We start from the raw sequence: 17,766 nt of genomic DNA, 5'->3' as shown, positions 1-17,766 counted from the left end.
AATGGACATAAACTGCTGGTATGATGTTAATCTAAACGTATATCAGCATAAATGGTTCAAAGGCAGGATATCATTTGCATGGCACGCCCACTAGAGACATAAAAACGATTCATAGAGAAACAGCCATGAAGAGAAAGAGCTTACTGTAAAACTCCAGCTGTGTTTCATGCTATCAAGTCCATAACTGCTCTTTACTCATTAGATATCATGTCCTTTTAGTACATCACTGTGTATCACTGTAACACCCAGAAGAACATGAAGTTTTCTGATCACTGAACAACACAAACATGTCCAGTCCTTTCAGAAACTGTCATTTTTCAGCTGTGTGTCTAATCCAGGTTATCCAATACAAACTGAATGTTGTTCCAGAATTAATTCAGGTCACAAATTATCACTGTTCTTAAATCTTTGTGAATGATGATATAGTGTATAAAATTTAGAATTAGAGTAATTTAGTATTACCTTTGCAGAGTAGTGTAATGCAATATATAATAATACTATGATAATCTTAGCAACAAAGAGCAATTATCTGTCAGTTGTTTAATGTGAGTGAGATGATGGTGAATCATTGGTGAGGAGAGAGAAGCTGAATGTGTATTAATGAGCATTTAGAGATATTTTAGTTTACCCAGACCTTTACCTAAAATACAACAGAAGCAGAGGAGCTCAGTGACAGATTCAGTAAGGAATAAAACACTTGGGGGAATGCTGTTATAGGAAAATAATCAAGTTGTTATGTAAGTAAATGTAAATGTTGTAAATGTAAGACATTTGATATTAGTGATTTACAAGTATGGTTAGATTACATTTTATTCTGCCCAGGTGCTTCATTAAGACTGTGGTCATGATTGGCTCTATAAGATTGAATGTGGAATCAGTTGAAACTACTAAACAATTCAGTTAAACTGTGTATACATAGACAGAAAGCTACGGAACCAGTAAGAATATAACTGTGCTCATTGTGGGAGTGAAAGTTAACCAATTTGTTCGATGCACATGAATCAAAGAGTGCTTTGGTCGAATGTGCATTGTGATGACATCATATGACACGTCTTGGCAATTATCTGTGGAAAATCTGAAGTAATTTTGAACATTAGTAAGCTCCTCTGAATTTTGCAGAGTTTGCTTGATTTTGCATTAATTCCTGAGATAACAAAATCACTAATTCCTAGGGGGACTAATACTTACGTAATACGTAATACAGAAAACCTTTCCTTTAAAAGCAAGTTTCATGAGTTTTACCTCAGTAGAATTGAGCTACTGCCCTCTATAGGTGCAAAAACATTTACACTTTGTTCTCTTCTTGCAGATGTGTGTTTTGTACTGAGCTGAGTGTGTGGAGCTTCTATCATTGATACCAACATCCACTTTACACAGCTCAGATTCAACAACCTGCACAAAAGCTTTGGAATGGATTAATGATGGATGGAATTGTATATCCACCCCAGGACAACAAATAATTTAATGTTGAGGCCAAAGATGAAACATGATGTTGATGTACTTTTATCTTTGAAATACAGAGGGGTCTCAGCCCTGCTAGCTCATTTATACTAGGCGCCCATGTGGACAAGTGTACTGCAGAGAGAGGAAAATGAGCAGGGATGTGTTTGTACAGGGCTGCAGTGACTCTGTAGTGCTGTGTTTCTTGTGCGGTAATACACAGCCGTGTCCTCAGTCTGAAGGTTTTGTCCTCTTAAATAAACTGTGCTGATGGATGTGTCCTGGCTGAAACTGATCTTGCTCTTCATTGTGTTTTTGAGATTAGTGCTACCACCGCTACACAGATATCTGAGCCATTCCAGTGCTTTCCCAGCAGGTTGTCGTATCCAATGAATACAATAGATCGACACTGAGATCTTACAAGAGATGGAGAAAGACTCTCCAGGTTTCACGAGCAGAGAGGCTGACTGAATGAGCTCCACACCGCCAACACCACCTGTGAATAATAACAATAGAACATCATCAAATGTCTTCAAATCATTTTCACAACCAGGTATTCTAAATCTAAACTCATTCAGACAACATGGAGACTTACAGAATGTAGCTGTTAGCAGCAGCAGCAGCACTGAGGAGAGCATCTTTGTTTAGTATAAAACTGAAGTGAATTAAACTGCTCAGCCTCTCTCCTCTTTCCTCAACTCACACACATACTCACACACACACAGACCTCCTTAATTTAAGAGACATGAGTGGAGGATTTACATGAAATGTGTCATCAGCTGCTACATGAACTTGAAGACTCAGGTTTACAAATTTATTAGTTGACATCCTAACCTTTTGAAATCTCAGTGAATTCATCTTAAAATTAGCCTGAAATAAACAAACACTAACGTATCTCTGTGATCAACGGATTACACCATAGCATTTTTATTTTGCGAAAATCCTAAATACCTGAACAATCATCCAATATAAAACTTTCTCCCTAAAGTAGCAAGTACTGTGGTCAGAAGGTGTTAATTACATTTCTATAACAGAGGCTCTGACAGTAGTTCCAGCTGCAAGGTTTACAGAGAGCCGCTCGTTCTAATATGTTCGAGTTTCTATACAATTTACACAAGGACTAATATAATGGCCTCTACACTAAAATGGATTAAAACTAACAAACAAAAAACATACAGCATTGTTGATATAGTGACGTTTTGTGTGAGGAGTAGGGATGTAGGGATATGAAGATGTAGGGATATGAATACGTTATTAGGAATCAATAGATAATGTGATCTGAACAGATACTAATACAAATAGGAGGTTAGATTTTTATAAATCTTGCAGGAAATCTGGTTGAGACTTAGAGGTGTGTAAGAGGACTTGGATGCATATTAGTGTGTTGTTGAGGAACCATCAGAGCCACAATTCACACACCATGATGACAGTGCTGACATTTCTACTTGGGGGCAACCATTTTTAGAAGAATCATTACTCATCTAATGAACACTTTAGGAAACCTTCAAGAACCCGTTTTACTAAATTAACTTGAGTGAAAACCACAAAAATATGTTTTTATACACTACAAATTCATAGGAATGGTTATGTATAGATAACACTTGGAGCTTTATCTAAAATACAACAGAAGCAGAGGAGCTCAGTGACAGATTCAGTAAGGAATAAAACACTCCGGGAGGACAATGATCAACAGTGAATCAAAGCAGAGTTCCTGTTACCACCCAAAGGATTTATTGTTATCACTCACATTATTGCAGCTATAAACATCGCTATAAAACAGGTAGTGAAAGAGGTCATGATGATAATCAGTGCAGTCCTCTTCTTCATCTTTAAGCGACAACAACAAATATTTTTGTGTCTGAGTCATCAATTAATATTTATTACCAATTATTTTAAGTAGCATTTGAATTAAATATATGAAGTGATTTCAAAGAGCTTTCAAACATGTAAAGCAAGTGGTATATTAGCTGGACATTCAAAAGCATTTTATTTCAAACAGCTAAAAAAAGATAATATCTTCATATTAAGCATGATCTGAGTAAATCTTTGTATTAATAAATAATGATCTTGGTGTCTATACTGAAGTGTTTTTAATGTGGGGATTATTCACTCAGTTAAATGTAGTTATTATTTAAATACTGAAATGAATTGTGATGAAGATGATGTTTTTGTGCAGCGCTGCAGTTTGTCGTGTCAGTGTGGCTCACAAGCACAGTAATACACAGCTGTCTTCAGTCTGCATGTTCTGCCCCTGTAAGGTCACTGTGTTACTGGATCGAGAGATGACAACCTTCTTTAAGTGAATCTTTCTGACGAACATCCCCATCATAGTCAATTAAATTAATCTACTCCAGAGCTTTTCCTGCAGGTTGTCAGATCCAAGCTGTACTATAGCTGGTAACTGAATATGAAACCTTACAGTTGATGGAGAGACTCTGGCCTGGCTGGACTGTCATGGAAGCAGGCTGATTCAGTTCAACACCATGCACATCTGTGGAGGAAAACACATGGTGATATCTCACACAATATATGCTGCACATTTATTGTTATTGTAGTAAATGAATGAATTTGATAAAGCACTCACGGGAAGCAGCTGCCAGCAGGAGCAGTAAAGATGTAGAGAACATGGTCTGTGGATTTTTATTGGAACAGACGCCTCTTTATCAAATACTATAATTTTCAATAAAATATTGAATTGTTTGAAATTTAGCATAATAATTATTATCTATGCTTGAGGATATTGGGCTTGTGATCAAATAAAATGTATACTTCTTTTAAAAGTCATGAGAAAATGCTCTCACACTTTCTCACACATAATCACACACATTCTAATTTGTTGAGGTGATTATTGTTAGGTAAAGATACTACAGTATAACAAGTTCTTGTAAGCTATGTAATTATAATAGTGTGTATAATGTGCAGCAATGTTAGAGATGTAGCTTTATTATATTAGAAATATGGTTTAAAATCTACATTATAAACGTTTAAAAAATAACTTAAAAACTCTTTGTTGTGATTTGTCTGATTAGATCTTATAGTTCGACTTGGATAGATAAGTGTTGCACTTGTGGACAAATAGGCCTTTGTATAAGGTGTTTTTGTACAGGGATGTTGTTGATCTGTCTCACTGTGGTTCACGAGCGCAGTAATACACAGCTGTGTCTTCAGTCTGCATGTTCTGCCCTGTTAATGTTACTGTGCTGCTGGACGTGTCTCTGGAAATCTGAAACCTGCTTTTCAGTTTCTCACTGTAGGTGGTGCTACCATCATAACATATCCATCCGATCCACTCCAGAGCTTTTCCTGCAGGTTGTCGTATCCAGTATGTACAGTAGCTGTTATCAGTTAATGAATATCCAGACACTTTACAGGTCAGAGTCATTGACTGACCAGGGGTTAATGCTGTGGATCCGGGCTGGATCAGCTCAACACAGTGAACACCTGTTAAAGAAAAGTTATTTTAATGCTGTAAAAGGAAAATGTGCCCAAAAGCCATATTTGTGCCAAATGTAACACTTACAGTGTACGGCTGCCAGCAGCAGCAGCAGTAGGGATGTAGAGATCATGGTGTGTGTTGAAGCAGAATAAGTACAAGCTATTGGTCTTCATTGCTTAAATATATAATATGGATGCACATTTGCATAGAGACACTCCTTATCTTAGTGTCACAACATGATGGATCCCTCTACATGTGAAAACCACCCCATCTCTTGAACATCTCTAATCTGTGAGTTTAAATATAGAAAATATGGAACATTGTCGTGTTTATTTTTATGTTTTGTTCATGTTTCAACAAATGAGAAGTTTAAGACATGTTTTCAGATGAATTTATATGAAGAGAAGATACTAGAATATAAGCACATTAAGTTCGGAGTAAAATACTTGGGGTTGTGTTGTTATAGGAAAATCATCATGGACCAGGAGATGTGATGAAGTGGAGTGTCAGGAATTGTAGAGGTGCAGACAATTTATTGTTTAAAGTATAAACAAAATTGAGAAAATTAGACCCATTAACATGTAATGTTGATATGATAGAGAGAGACACATATCAACAACTATAACTGACACTTGCATTTGCATATCTGATGATGGGAAGAGAATGTATTTAAAACATATTTAAGTCATGGGGATGAGATTCATCTTATGGAGAACATGTGGCTTTATAATAAATGAAAAGTTTTCTTTACCAGATACTATTTTCAATAATATAAAGACTCGCACATTTATTTTTATTTGTACCTACTTTTTTGTACTATTTTTTAAATTAATAAACCTGGTTCTTGTAACGACACAGGGAGGTGAGGCGGGAGCAGATGCAGGTCAACGTCTTTATTCGAACTTTAAATCAATAAACAAGGAAACGCGGTCTAGACAGGAACAGCAGATCAAGCTTTAAACATGAAAACTGGATACGAGGCATGGAACAGAAACCGGGCATGAACACAAGACCACTTAGCACACGTAACGCATTCACCGTGACCTTCACTCGGTTAACGTAAATATTGCGCGGAGTGCGCAGCCACAAGAGGGGTTTAAATAACAAACATAATCAGACTGAAACATAGACACCTGGATTAAATCAAGACCCACCCTCGAAAATCAACCAATGCTTAAGCAGAAGGAAAACCCAAACAAACGAAAGGCGCGTGTCCATATATAAGAATCTCGTGCACGCGCGCTCTCTGCAGCAGTCTTTCCACTTCGACGCCGCAGCGCCATTTGCCAGCGGGAGCGTAACAGAACCTCCCTCCAAAGGCGCTCCTCCCGGCGCGCCAACGAGCACCCCTGTCCAACTGCGGTCCGGGGCCCCTGTGTGATCTGTCTCTTGCTGCATCAGAAAACAGGGCATCCTCCGCCGGGCAGCAGACAGGCGGAGCACCACCCCAGCGGGATTGAAACTCGGGGCGCCGTCCCCAGCGGGGCTGGAACGCTGGACGACGCCCTCAACGGGACTGGAACGCTGGACAACGCCCACAGCAGGACTGGAACGCTGGCCGACGCCCACAGCGGGACTGGAACGCAGGGTGGCATCCCCAGCGGGGCAGGACAGCCTCCTCAGGTGGGCAGTACAGCGGGACAGCTTCCTCAGCAGGATAGAACAGCGGGACAGCCTCCTCAGCAGGACAGGGAAGTGGGACAACTTCCTCCGCAGAACAGGGCAGCGGGACAGCTTCCTTAGCAGGATAGGGAAGTGGGACAGCTTCCTCCGCAGAACAGGGCAGCGGGACAGCTTCCTCAGCAGGATTGGACAATGGGACATCTTCCTCGTGGGGCTGGAGCTCCGATGCTGACACTTCCCCGTAGGTCTCAAGCTGGAGCTCTGAGGTCGCCATGTTGACCTCAGGTGGGAGCGCCACAGCCGAGACCTTCCCATAGGTCTCAGGCTGGAGCTCTGCAGCTAGCCTTCTCCCCCCCCCCCCCCCCCAAAAAAAAAAGTTCTAGGCCAGCCTTTGTTTCCGGACTGGGCAGGGTGACTGGGTACTCAGCAGGGCAGGAAGGTGGAGTGCTGTTCCCCTCCGGGTCGGAAAGTGAGGCGCAGTTCAGTGCTACAGGACAGGGGCACACTGAACAGTGTGTACTGAACAGCACACACCCTCATTTTCATCTGAATGAAATTAAAAACATCACTTTGAAATAGCTGTTGAACATTTTATACACACAGTATGAAACTCTGTAGATTTATTTAACTCTGTGAATTAGACAGAACGTGTGACTCTGGTGGGAATATTTGAGCTTCACTTAAAATAAATGAAGTTGTAAGTGAATGTGATGTTTTTGTACAGCATTGCAGCCGTTTGTGTCAGTGTGTTGTCCGAGCACAGTAATACACAGCTGTGTCTTCAGTCTTCAGGCTGGTCATGTGCAGATACACCTGCTTCTTGCTGTTGTCTCTGGAGATGGTGAATCTCCCCTGAACAGACTGAGAGTATTGTTTAGTACCACCACTCGGAGCAGAAATGAATGAGATCCACTCAAGGCCTTTTTCTTGAGCCTGTCTAATCCAGGATATGTCTGCACTGCCATCACTAATCCCAGAGTAGGTACAGGTGAGTTGATGAGATCCTCCAGGTTTAATGACCACCGGCTCAGACTCGGTTAGTGTCTGACATCCGCAACCTGCCAAATACATTTAATCATTTTATAGTCTTACAGAATTGCACAATTTATATCAGTGATACTTGCACAAATAAGCTGTTACTCACGGGTTATGGTCAATAATATCAAAATAAAATAGTCAATGATTTGTGGTTGCATGGCTGTTCCCGAAAAAAGTCTAAACTAAGTGGAAATAATGCAGCTGGAGTCTGTGCTTATAAAGGGAAAGTCTCGTTTGCATTTCCAGCCCCTTGAGGAGTTACTATAAAAAATATTCTGATATTCAAATAAAACATCATCAATTACAGCAATATGAGTTGTATATGGGAGGGAAAATGTAGGTAATTTGATATTAGTGAGGCAAAAATATAGTTACATAAAATATTTTTCTGTCCAAGCCTTGAGATTATGAATGTTATTTTGTTCACTCTGGGAATGAAATTTAAGTTTGCGGTATATTTTTGGTATTAAAAATGTGTTGTAGATGTAACATGATTTTTCAATGTCTAGTTGTTTACAATCTCCATATTTTGTGTAGCTGTCGCTGAAAGCAACATGGGTCTTTTCTTTCTTTAAGCCTTTAAAGTATTTATTTGTTATGTTATTATTACAATAATGCAATGTAAATATTAATAGTAATTTGCCTATGTGAGTTTTGTTTTACAAGGGTTGCAGAAATAGTGACACCTACAGGTTAAACTAGTGAGCTGCATTTAATTTAAGTTACTGTGGTCATGTGATTAGCCTAACTAATAGCAGTGCAAAAATGTGCATGCAGTTTTTTGGTGCTACGCTGTACACGGAGTTAGATGCTAAAGAAGAGAATAATTAAACAGTAAAGCGTTACAGCAACTCCTAGATTTCTGGTCGGAAGGTGCACACGGTATGTTGGTTTGTGATGTTGTGCATTTCATGTTTGTATTGCAATGTAATAGCGCAATGTTTCCTAGGGCCATTAATGCTAGTTTAATATGTGAGCAAGATGAATGAATACTCATGGACTCTTAAGAACATGCTTATGTACAATATGCTCATGTGAGAATGTGTTATGCACTTTATTTCAGTTTTTCACGGTGTTTGATGGTGTTTGATGGTGTTTGACGGTGTTTGACGGTGTTTGACGGTGATTGAATGCGCTTAAGTTGTGAAGGAATGCAATTAAAGAAACGACAAACATCAGTTGAAGCGTACGTTTTAATCTGACCAGAAGAATAAGTTTGGGAGCAGCTACAGTGAAAAACGTGGCCTACTGCCTTTGGTAAGGCAGTGAAGAAGAACGTAGGCCTATTCTGGAAAAGCAGTGAAAAACGTGGCCTGCTGCCACGAGCCACAGTGAAGAACATACTGCTTCGTGAACTGCAGTGAAAAAGTATTGTTTGGTGTGTTGTAAAACATCGCCATCCATGGACATGTACAACGTAGCCATTGGAGAGTGAGCAACGATCGCCAGCATCCCAGGGAATATTGTACGGGCCCGCCCCTTGTGAAGTCTCCGTCCTGCACTCAACGTAAACGACCTGCCTAATCATCCTGGCATTCATCCAACGTGACCTCGCGAGCTTCAGTTCAGCGTGAAGGTGGAACCCAGAAGAAGACGGTGCTGCAGCTGCCAAGAACGGCCACAGGGAAGCAACAACGCGACATCTTTGGACAATTGAGTTTGTGAACATTCATTACATCTGGATTCCAGGTCAGACTGTGCATTTACATTTCTCAGTTTTGTTTAAATTGTTATTTATTGCAATTCCAATTTATTATTTGAAACAAAGGAAAAATGAGAAGTGCATCTGAATAGTTTTGTAAGTTGAATAGCAGTGTGTATATAACGTACTTGTTTGATCATTTGAAAGTGTGTATTTTCCTGGTCATTCTAGTTTACCTTTCATCATTTAATATTTCAGTAGTGTTGTTTCAAAATAGTTTACTAAAATGGATCAAAGCACACCAGATGTTTGTGTACTAGAAGGAGTACTACAGGCTCTAGAAAATGAGAAAACAGAATTAGAGAAGGAATTAGAAACTGAACTTGAAACCTCAGAGAAACAAAGAATTGAAGAACGGTTAGCTGAAATTAATAAAGACCTCCAAATACATAGGATAGGGCTCCAGGAGCCAACACCTGGCGCTGAACAAGCAGTGAGGCGGTCAGAAAGAGAAAAACACCCAACAGAAAAGATGCTTGAGCTCATTAAACAGGAGAGCATAAAAAAGGAAAGAAAGTTCATGTTAACATATGTAACCTTCAAAGCTGAGGTTCAGTATATTAGAACTAAACTAAAGGAAGAATGTTGTAAATCAGACTTAGGCGAAATGATGAGAACCTTGGAAAAGTATGAGTCAGAACTAAAGCAGGAATATAAGAGCTTACGTGCACTGACCACACCAGCCCAAGATATACGAAGGAGAATGGATATCTGCACATCAGTGACTTCTGAAATAACTACACTTCTGAAAGTGCGTTACGCAGAAGCTGATAAAGAGTTTAATGCAGAAGCTGTTAAGGAAACTCTTTCAAAATTACTCCAGAGAGAAGACGCAAGGTCAGTTTATGGGTCAACTGTGTCAAGAGCTGGAGTGGGTAGTGTGCAAGATAGTCAAGTGTCAGTAAAGAAAGCAGAGGCGGCGGCACGCTTGGCATCGAAACGTGCTGAACTTAACAGGGAAAGGGAAATATCTGCACAAAGAAAAGAGGTGCTAGCTCAGCAAGAGAAGTTAAAACTGATGGAAGAACAAAGAAATCTTGAAGCTATGGAAGCTGAATACAATGTATATGCTGAAGAGGAATTAAAATTGAATGCTGAAATAGGAGAAACTAGAGAAATCTTCACTTTGTCTCCAAGTCAGCTTCCAGTGCAGCATAACAGCACTCCATGCACCCAGAATCCCAAAGACCTTTCAATCCCTTTTTGTTCTGAAAGCAAAATAGACCCAAAATCAAATGAAGCCTCGCTAGTTCAAGCATTAAAAGAATCCCTGGCAATGACTAGACTTCCAGCACCAGAGCCGTTCATGTTTACAGGAGATCCACTTAAATTCACTGAATGGCGTACCTGCTTCAAGGCCTTAATCGAAACAAGTTGCACAAACCCAGCTCATAGGCTATATTACTTGAAAAAATACATCAGTGGAGAAGCACTTTCTGTGTTAGAAGGAACATTTTATAGAAGTGATGAGGAAGCCTACACACAGGCTTGGGATGCCCTTAACAAACGTTATGGTCACCCCTTCATAGTTCAAAGAGCATTCAGGGGGAAGCTGAGTAGCTGGCCCAAGATTGGACCAAAGGAATCACTGAAATTAAGGGAATTTAGTGATTTCCTCATCTCCTGCAAGAATGCAATGCCTTACGTTCATGGTCTAAAGGTTTTAGATGATTGTCAAGAAAACCAAAAGCTGTTACAAAAACTTCCTGACTGGGCAACAACCCGCTGGAACCGGTACGTCACTAAAGCACTAGATGAAGGGAAGCCATATCCTGCCTTTAAGGAGTTCTCAGACTTTGTAGCCGAAGAGGCACGTGTTGCTTGCAATCCAGTTTCTTCTCTTTTTGCATTAAAACAAGCAGATGAGAAAAATGGAAAGGAACGGAAGCGTCTCAAAGCCAGCACTCTAGCAACGTCAACAAAGGTGTTTCAAAGATCAAGCTTCACTTCAAAGGACTCAAGTGCATCAGGAAGTTCTACAACCAACTCTCCTGCCACTCAAACCAAAAGACAAATAGATTGTGTGTGCTGTCAACAAAATCACTTTATTTATAAATGTGAAAAGTTTGCAGCGATGCCTCTAGAGGAAAAGAAAAAATTTGTCATTAGCAACAATATGTGCTTCGGGTGCCTCAGAGTCGGACATGTTGCAAAAAATTGCAGAAAGAGGGCTACTTGCAATATTTGTAGACGAAGTCATCCATCTCCACTTCATGAAGAACGCCCTGTAGGAGAAAAGCTAGAAGCATTACCACAAAAGGACAATTCTTCCATTGCCTTATGCACCGTGAGAATGGACAATGGTGATCGCACTTCCATGATTGTTCCAGTGTGGCTCTCTAGTGTGGCCAAGAATAGTCCAGAGACTTTAGTGTATGCATTACTGGACACACAGAGTACCAGTACCTTCATTGACCATGATGTCTGTGGAAAAATTCAAGCACACACAGAACCTGTCAAACTGAAGTTGTCAACAATGACTGACAAGAGTTCAATACTGAATTGTCACAGAGTTGTTGGACTGAAGGTGAGAGGGTACAATTTACAAGAGTACATTGAGCTACCTCCAGCATACACTCAAGAATACATCCCACTAGAGAAGAATAGCATTCCCACTCGTGAAACAGCAGCAGGGTGGACTCACCTTCTGAGCATAGCCGAAGAGATGCCAGATCTGTTGAACTGTCCTGCAGGACTTCTGATTGGCTATGACTGTGCACGGGCTCTGAAACCAAAAGCAGTGATATCAGGGGAAGAGTATGAACCTTATGCAGTCAAGACAGATTTAGGCTGGAGTATAGTTGGAGCCAAAATGCCTTGCACTGACATAAGGGATGGCGAAGGGTTCTGCCATCGTATCTCTGTGAAAGAACTTCCACCTATCACACCTGCCTCTGTGATCAAAGCATTAGAGAGAGATTTTCTTGACACAAATCCAAGAGAAAAGACAATATCCCAAGATGACATTCAATTTCTGCATCTCTTGAATGGGAAAATTCAACATAACGAAGAGGGACATCTGGAGATGCCTCTACCATTTAGAAAGCGTCCTCAGCTTCCAAACAACAAGCAGCTGGCTACAGTCAGATTGAAACATTTAAAAGGAAAAATGGAAAAGAGTCCAAAGTACAAGGAAGATTATATCAAATTCATGGACAATGTCTTTAGAGATGGTGATGCAGAAGAAACAAATGCCACCCCAAAGGAAGGCAACACATGGTACATTCCGCACCATGGGGTGTATCATCCTAGGAAGCCTGAGAAGATTAGGGTCGTATTTGACTGCTCTGCCAAATGTGAAGGCACCTCTCTGAATGACCACCTCCTCACAGGACCTGATCTAACAAATACTCTGACTGGAGTGCTGTGTAGATTTCGCCAGCATCAGATCGCGATTAATTGCGATGTTGAGAAAATGTTTCACCGCTTCCACGTAACCCCAGAAGATCGGGATTTCTTGAGGTTCCTGTGGTGGGAAAATGGGAACACCGCAAGAGAGCCCAAAGAATACCGGATGCGAGTTCACATATTTGGAGCAGCATCATCGCCTGGATGTGCTAACTATGGCATGAAATACCTCGCCAGCAAATATGAGAATGATTACCCATTGGCTGCAGTCTTCATCCGGAAAAATTTCTATGTGGATGATGGGCTTATCAGTGTCAATTCAGTTCAAAGAGCCAACCAGCTTGTGAATGAAGCACGGGAAGTCTTTAGTAAAGGACAGCTGCGCTTACACAAATTTGTCTCTAACAACAGAAAGGTTTTGGATGCAATTCCAGAGAGTGAACGGGCAAGTGCAGTGAAGGATGTGGACCTGAACTACAGCGAGCTTCCAATGCAGAGTGTGCTGGGAGTGAAGTGGAGCATAGAGACGGATGCGTTCTCATTCAATGTCGTCCTCAATGAAAAGGCAGCCACCCGGCGAGGAATCCTATCAACGGTAGCTAGTGTATACGACCCATTAGGATTTCTCTCTCCCTACATCTTGACTGGGAAAAGAGTGCTGCAAGAGATGTGCAAACGAGGTGTAGGATGGGATGAACATGTTCCCCTTGAACTGAAGCCAAAGTGGGAAACATGGCTCCATGACCTGGAAAATCTTGAGAAAATTCAAATACCAAGATGCTTCATTCCTGATCACCTCAGCACAATACGAAAAATTGAGCTGCATCATTTTTCAGATGCCAGCAATAATGGCTATGGGCAATGTTCTTATATCAGGATTGTTGCTGATGAACAAGTACATTGTGCATTAGTCATGGGTAAGGCCAGAGTGGCACCCACAAGGGTGGTCAGCATTCCACGCCTTGAGCTCACTGCAGCTACAGTCTCTGCTGCTGTGAGTAGTGTCCTTAGAGAAGAGCTGGAGCTGAAAATAGACCAGGAGTTTTTCTGGACTGATTCACAGGTGGTGCTCGGGTACATCAAGAATGACGCCCGACGCTTTCATGTTTTTGTAGCAAATCGCGTCCAGAAAATAAGAGACACTACTGATCCTAGTCAGTGGTTCTACGTCGAAACAAGCCAGAATCCAGCCGACCACGCATCTAGGGGTCTCAAGGTGGCAGACCTAATAGAATCAAATTGGCTCAGAGGACCAAAGTTCTTATGGGAACAAGAAATTGTTTTTAGCCAAAGATCCCCAGAGCTTCTTGTAGGTGACCCAGAGGTCAAAGTCCTGAAAACAGATGCTGTTGAAAGAGACAGCTTCCTCCATAGGCTGTCAAGACTCTCAGATTGGAATACAACCCTCAACATTATTGCTCGGATTCAGAGACTGGCACACAAAGACAGGTCTGGACCCATTAGTGTAGAGGAACGAAGAGAAGCCGCTCTTGTGCTCATCAGAGCAGCACAAAGAGAAGCCTTTGAAAAGGAGTTGAAATTGTTTAGTCAGGAATCCACAAAGCTACCAAAAACTCACAAGATGTATCAACTTGACCCTATCTTTCAGAATGGATTGCTCAGGGTTGGTGGCAGGTTGAGAATGTCCTCCGCATCAGTTGAGTTGAAACATCCAGTGATCCTTCCTAAGGAAGGCATTGTCACACAGCTTATACTTGACCACTGTCACAAAAGGACTCAGCACCAAGGCCGAGGTCAAACCTTGAATGAGCTCAGAGCCAGCGGATATTGGATAATAGGTGCAAGCAAGGTAGTGGCCAAGCACATCAAGAGTTGTGTCACTTGCAGAAAGGTGCGTGGACGGACTGAAGAACAGCGAATGGCAGACTTACCTGTTGACCGAGTAGATCCATCTCCTCCATTCTTGTACACCGGAATTGACTGTTTCGGGCCATTCAACACGAAACAAGGTCGAAAGGAATTCAAGCGGTATGGTCTGTTGTTCACATGTCTAAGCTGCAGGGCCATCCACTTAGAAATGTTGGAGGATCTCACAACAGACGCATTTTTGAATGCTTTGAGATGCTTCATAGCAATTAGAGGAGCGGTAAGACAAATCCGATCTGACCAAGGTACTAATTTCCTTGGAGCAAAGAATGAGTTGGAGAGAGGTCTAATGGAACTTGACAAGGAAAGGATTTCAACTTACCTTGCAAGAAAGCAATGTGACTTCCTGATGAATGTGCCTGAAGCAAGCCACATGGGAGGCATTTGGGAACGCCAAATACGGACGGTTAGGAGCGTGATGAGTTCTGTTCTGGCACAGGCTAAAGGGAGACTGGATGACACCTCTTTGAGGACATTCTTCTATGAAGCCATGTCAATTGTTATCAGTCGTCCACTCACAACAAACACAATCAATGATCCTAAAGGTGTTGAACCTTTGACACCTAACCATTTGCTCACAATGAAGTCCATTGTGCCCCTCGCGCCTCCAGGCAAATTTGTCCGGGAAGATTTGTATGCCAAGAAGAGGTGGCGTAGAGTGCAGTACCTCTCAGAACAATTCTGGAGCAGGTGGCGCAAGGAATACCTGGCCAGCATAAGCCTCAGACAACAGTGGCATGTGCCCAGAAGAAATGTGCAAGTTGGGGATGTCGTTATTGTCAAGGATGACAATATTCCCAGAAATGAGTGGAAGCTAGCCAGAGTTGTTGAGGCAAGGGCAGATGGTGATGGTCTTGTGCGAAAGGTCAAAATTCAAATAGGACAAAGTAATTTAGGAAAGAAAGGTGAGCGCATAACGCAACTTTCTTCACTTGAGCGTCCAGTTCAAAAATTAGTGGTGCTAGTGGAGCAGAATTCATAGACTAGTATCCTAAAACATTAAACAGGAAATATTAAACTTTCAGACTAAGCTGTTCAAAACCAAGTGTCAAAAATTAGTTGCTAAATGTATAGGAAAATTACACGATTTATTCAGTTTATTCAGAATATGGTTAACATAAATCTTTGTAATTTTGGTGGCAGTGTAGCTGTCGCTGAAAGCAACATGGGTCTTTTCTTTCTTTAAGCCTTTAAAGTATTTATTTGTTATGTTATTATTACAATAATGCAATGTAAATATTAATAGTAATTTGCCTATGTGAGATTTGTTTTACAAGGGTTGCAGAAATAGTGACACCTACAGGTTAAACTAGTGAGCTGCATTTAATTTAAGTTACTGTGGTCATGTGATTAGCCTAACTAATAGCAGTGCAAAAATGTGCATGCAGTTTTTTGGTGCTACGCTGTACACGGAGTTAGATGCTAAAGAAGAGAATAATTAAACAGTAAAGCGTTACAGCAACTCCTAGATTTCTGGTCGGAAGGCGCACACGGTATGTTGGTTTGTGATGTTGTGCATTTCATGTTTGTATTGCAATGTAATAGCGCAATGTTTCCTAGGGCCATTAATGCTAGTTTAATATGTGAGCAAGATGAATGAATACTCATGGACTCTTAAGAACATGCTTATGTACAATATGCTCATGTGAGAATGTGTTATGCACTTTATTTCAGTTTTTCACGGTGTTTGATGGTGTTTGATGGTGTTTGACGGTGTTTGGTGGTGTTTGACGGTGATTGAATGCGCTTAAGTTGTGAAGGAATGCAATTAAAGAAACGACAAACATCAGTTGAAGCGTACGTTTTAATCTGACCAGAAGAATAAGTTTGGGAGCAGCTACATTTTGTATTTTTTATTTTATTATTATCTTTTTAAGCATGTATAACTTCCCCTCTAGAGGCTAAACGTGTGTATGTGGATGTATAAAGCTTTCATGTTTTATATTATACTTGGCTTTGTTTAATAACTTTTGTTAAACCAAAACAAACTAAATACTTATGTGAAACAAATGCATCTGTCAAATTAGGTATTTTTCTGTCTTTTGTTGCAGAGTTTGCAGAGCTGTTGTGATTATTTGGTTATTCAGGATAACTACAGAACAGCTTGGATTTACCAATTGAAATAAAACAGTTTGATTTGGATAATTGTTCGGCAGTGTGTAGCATTGATGGCTCACAGCTCCAAGGTCCACAATTTGATCCTGAGCTCAGGTTATTGTCTGTGTGGAGTTTTTTAATGTTCTCTCTGTATCTTCTAGGTTCAAAAATATGCTGGTAGGTGAATTGGCTAGTGTAAATTGCCCCTGGGTGTTAATGAGTGTGAATGTAGCGTCACATCCAGGGAGTTTTAAAAATGCAGGACTGCACTGAATAAAAATACTTTCCAAGTAACAAAAGAGACAACTTCTGTGCCCTGTCAAATCTGCAGATGGGGAGATTTAGATGCAATTTATCAGAGTAATTTAGAGAACTGGAATATAAAACTCATTAAAGCTGTTAAAGCCAAATGCACAGTATACAGATACAGACATTATATGTGATCAGAAATGATATCACCTGGCCTTTAGAGAGTCTGAATGCAGCAGTAACACAGCACCTCCTTCAAGAAAACATTACAGAGTATAATACACATTCAATTGTCTCTGGTTTGTAATATAAAGAATTGTAATTGAGCAGTTTATTAACCACAGTAAGAGGGGATTATATTCATCATTTACATAAATGACAACAGTAATGACTTGTTCAATAAAATGCTGTGTGGAAAATATGTGTGTGGTTTTAGTACAGCTGTTTCCTCAGCTCCAGTCACTGTGGCTCTTTGGGCACAGTAATAAACTACAGTGTCCTCTGTCCTCATATTTATATTTACATAAGCTGTCTGAATTGATCTGTTGTGTGTGTTGTTGCTGTTGTTATTTAGAGGATGCCTCTGCTCCTAGTTCTGAGAGATAATACTTGTGTCTTTTCTCATTCCAGAAAATGTTTCCTTTAAATATTTCATGAGTTTTACCTCAGTAGAAGTGAGCTACTGCCCTCTATAGGTGCAAAAACATTTACACTTTGTTTCTCTCCTTGCAGATGTGTGTTTTGTTCTGAGCTGAGTGTTATCTTTGAAATACAGAGGGGTCTCAGCCCTGCTAGCTCATTTATACCAGGCGTCCCTGGGGACAAGTGTACTGCAGAGAAAGGAAAATGAACAGGGATGTTTTTGTACAGGGCTGCAGTGAGTTTGTAGTGATGTGTCTCTTGCGCAGTAATACATAGCCGTGTCCTCAGTCTGAAAGTTTTGTCC

General features: G+C 40.7%; 1 protein-coding gene and 1 gene segment (V, D, J or C); one reads left to right on the top strand and one right to left on the bottom strand.

Moving 5' to 3' along the window:
- Positions 1–4,430: 4,430 nt before the first annotated feature.
- LOC128623625 (Ig heavy chain V region PJ14-like) lies at positions 4,431–5,006 on the bottom strand. The segment is given in 2 exon segments: positions 4,431–4,881; positions 4,961–5,006. Coding segments are annotated over 2 exon segments (363 nt in total).
- Positions 5,007–9,465: 4,459 nt separating this feature from the next.
- On the top strand, positions 9,466–17,612 carry LOC128616929 (uncharacterized). The gene is made up of 2 exons (XM_053639814.1): positions 9,466–15,967; positions 16,149–17,612. Exon 1 carries the CDS (start codon positions 9,466–9,468, stop codon positions 15,454–15,456), a length of 5,991 nt encoding a protein of 1,996 aa, XP_053495789.1. The 3' UTR covers positions 15,457–15,967; positions 16,149–17,612.
- The last annotated feature ends 154 nt before the right edge of the window (positions 17,613–17,766 follow it).

The sequence above is a fragment of the Ictalurus furcatus genome, chromosome 2 (genome assembly GCF_023375685.1).
Source record: "Ictalurus furcatus strain D&B chromosome 2, Billie_1.0, whole genome shotgun sequence".
Taxonomy (NCBI): Eukaryota; Metazoa; Chordata; class Actinopteri; order Siluriformes; family Ictaluridae; genus Ictalurus; species Ictalurus furcatus.
Note: the sequence above shows the minus strand (reverse complement) of the source record. Positions and strands in the feature narration are given on the sequence as shown.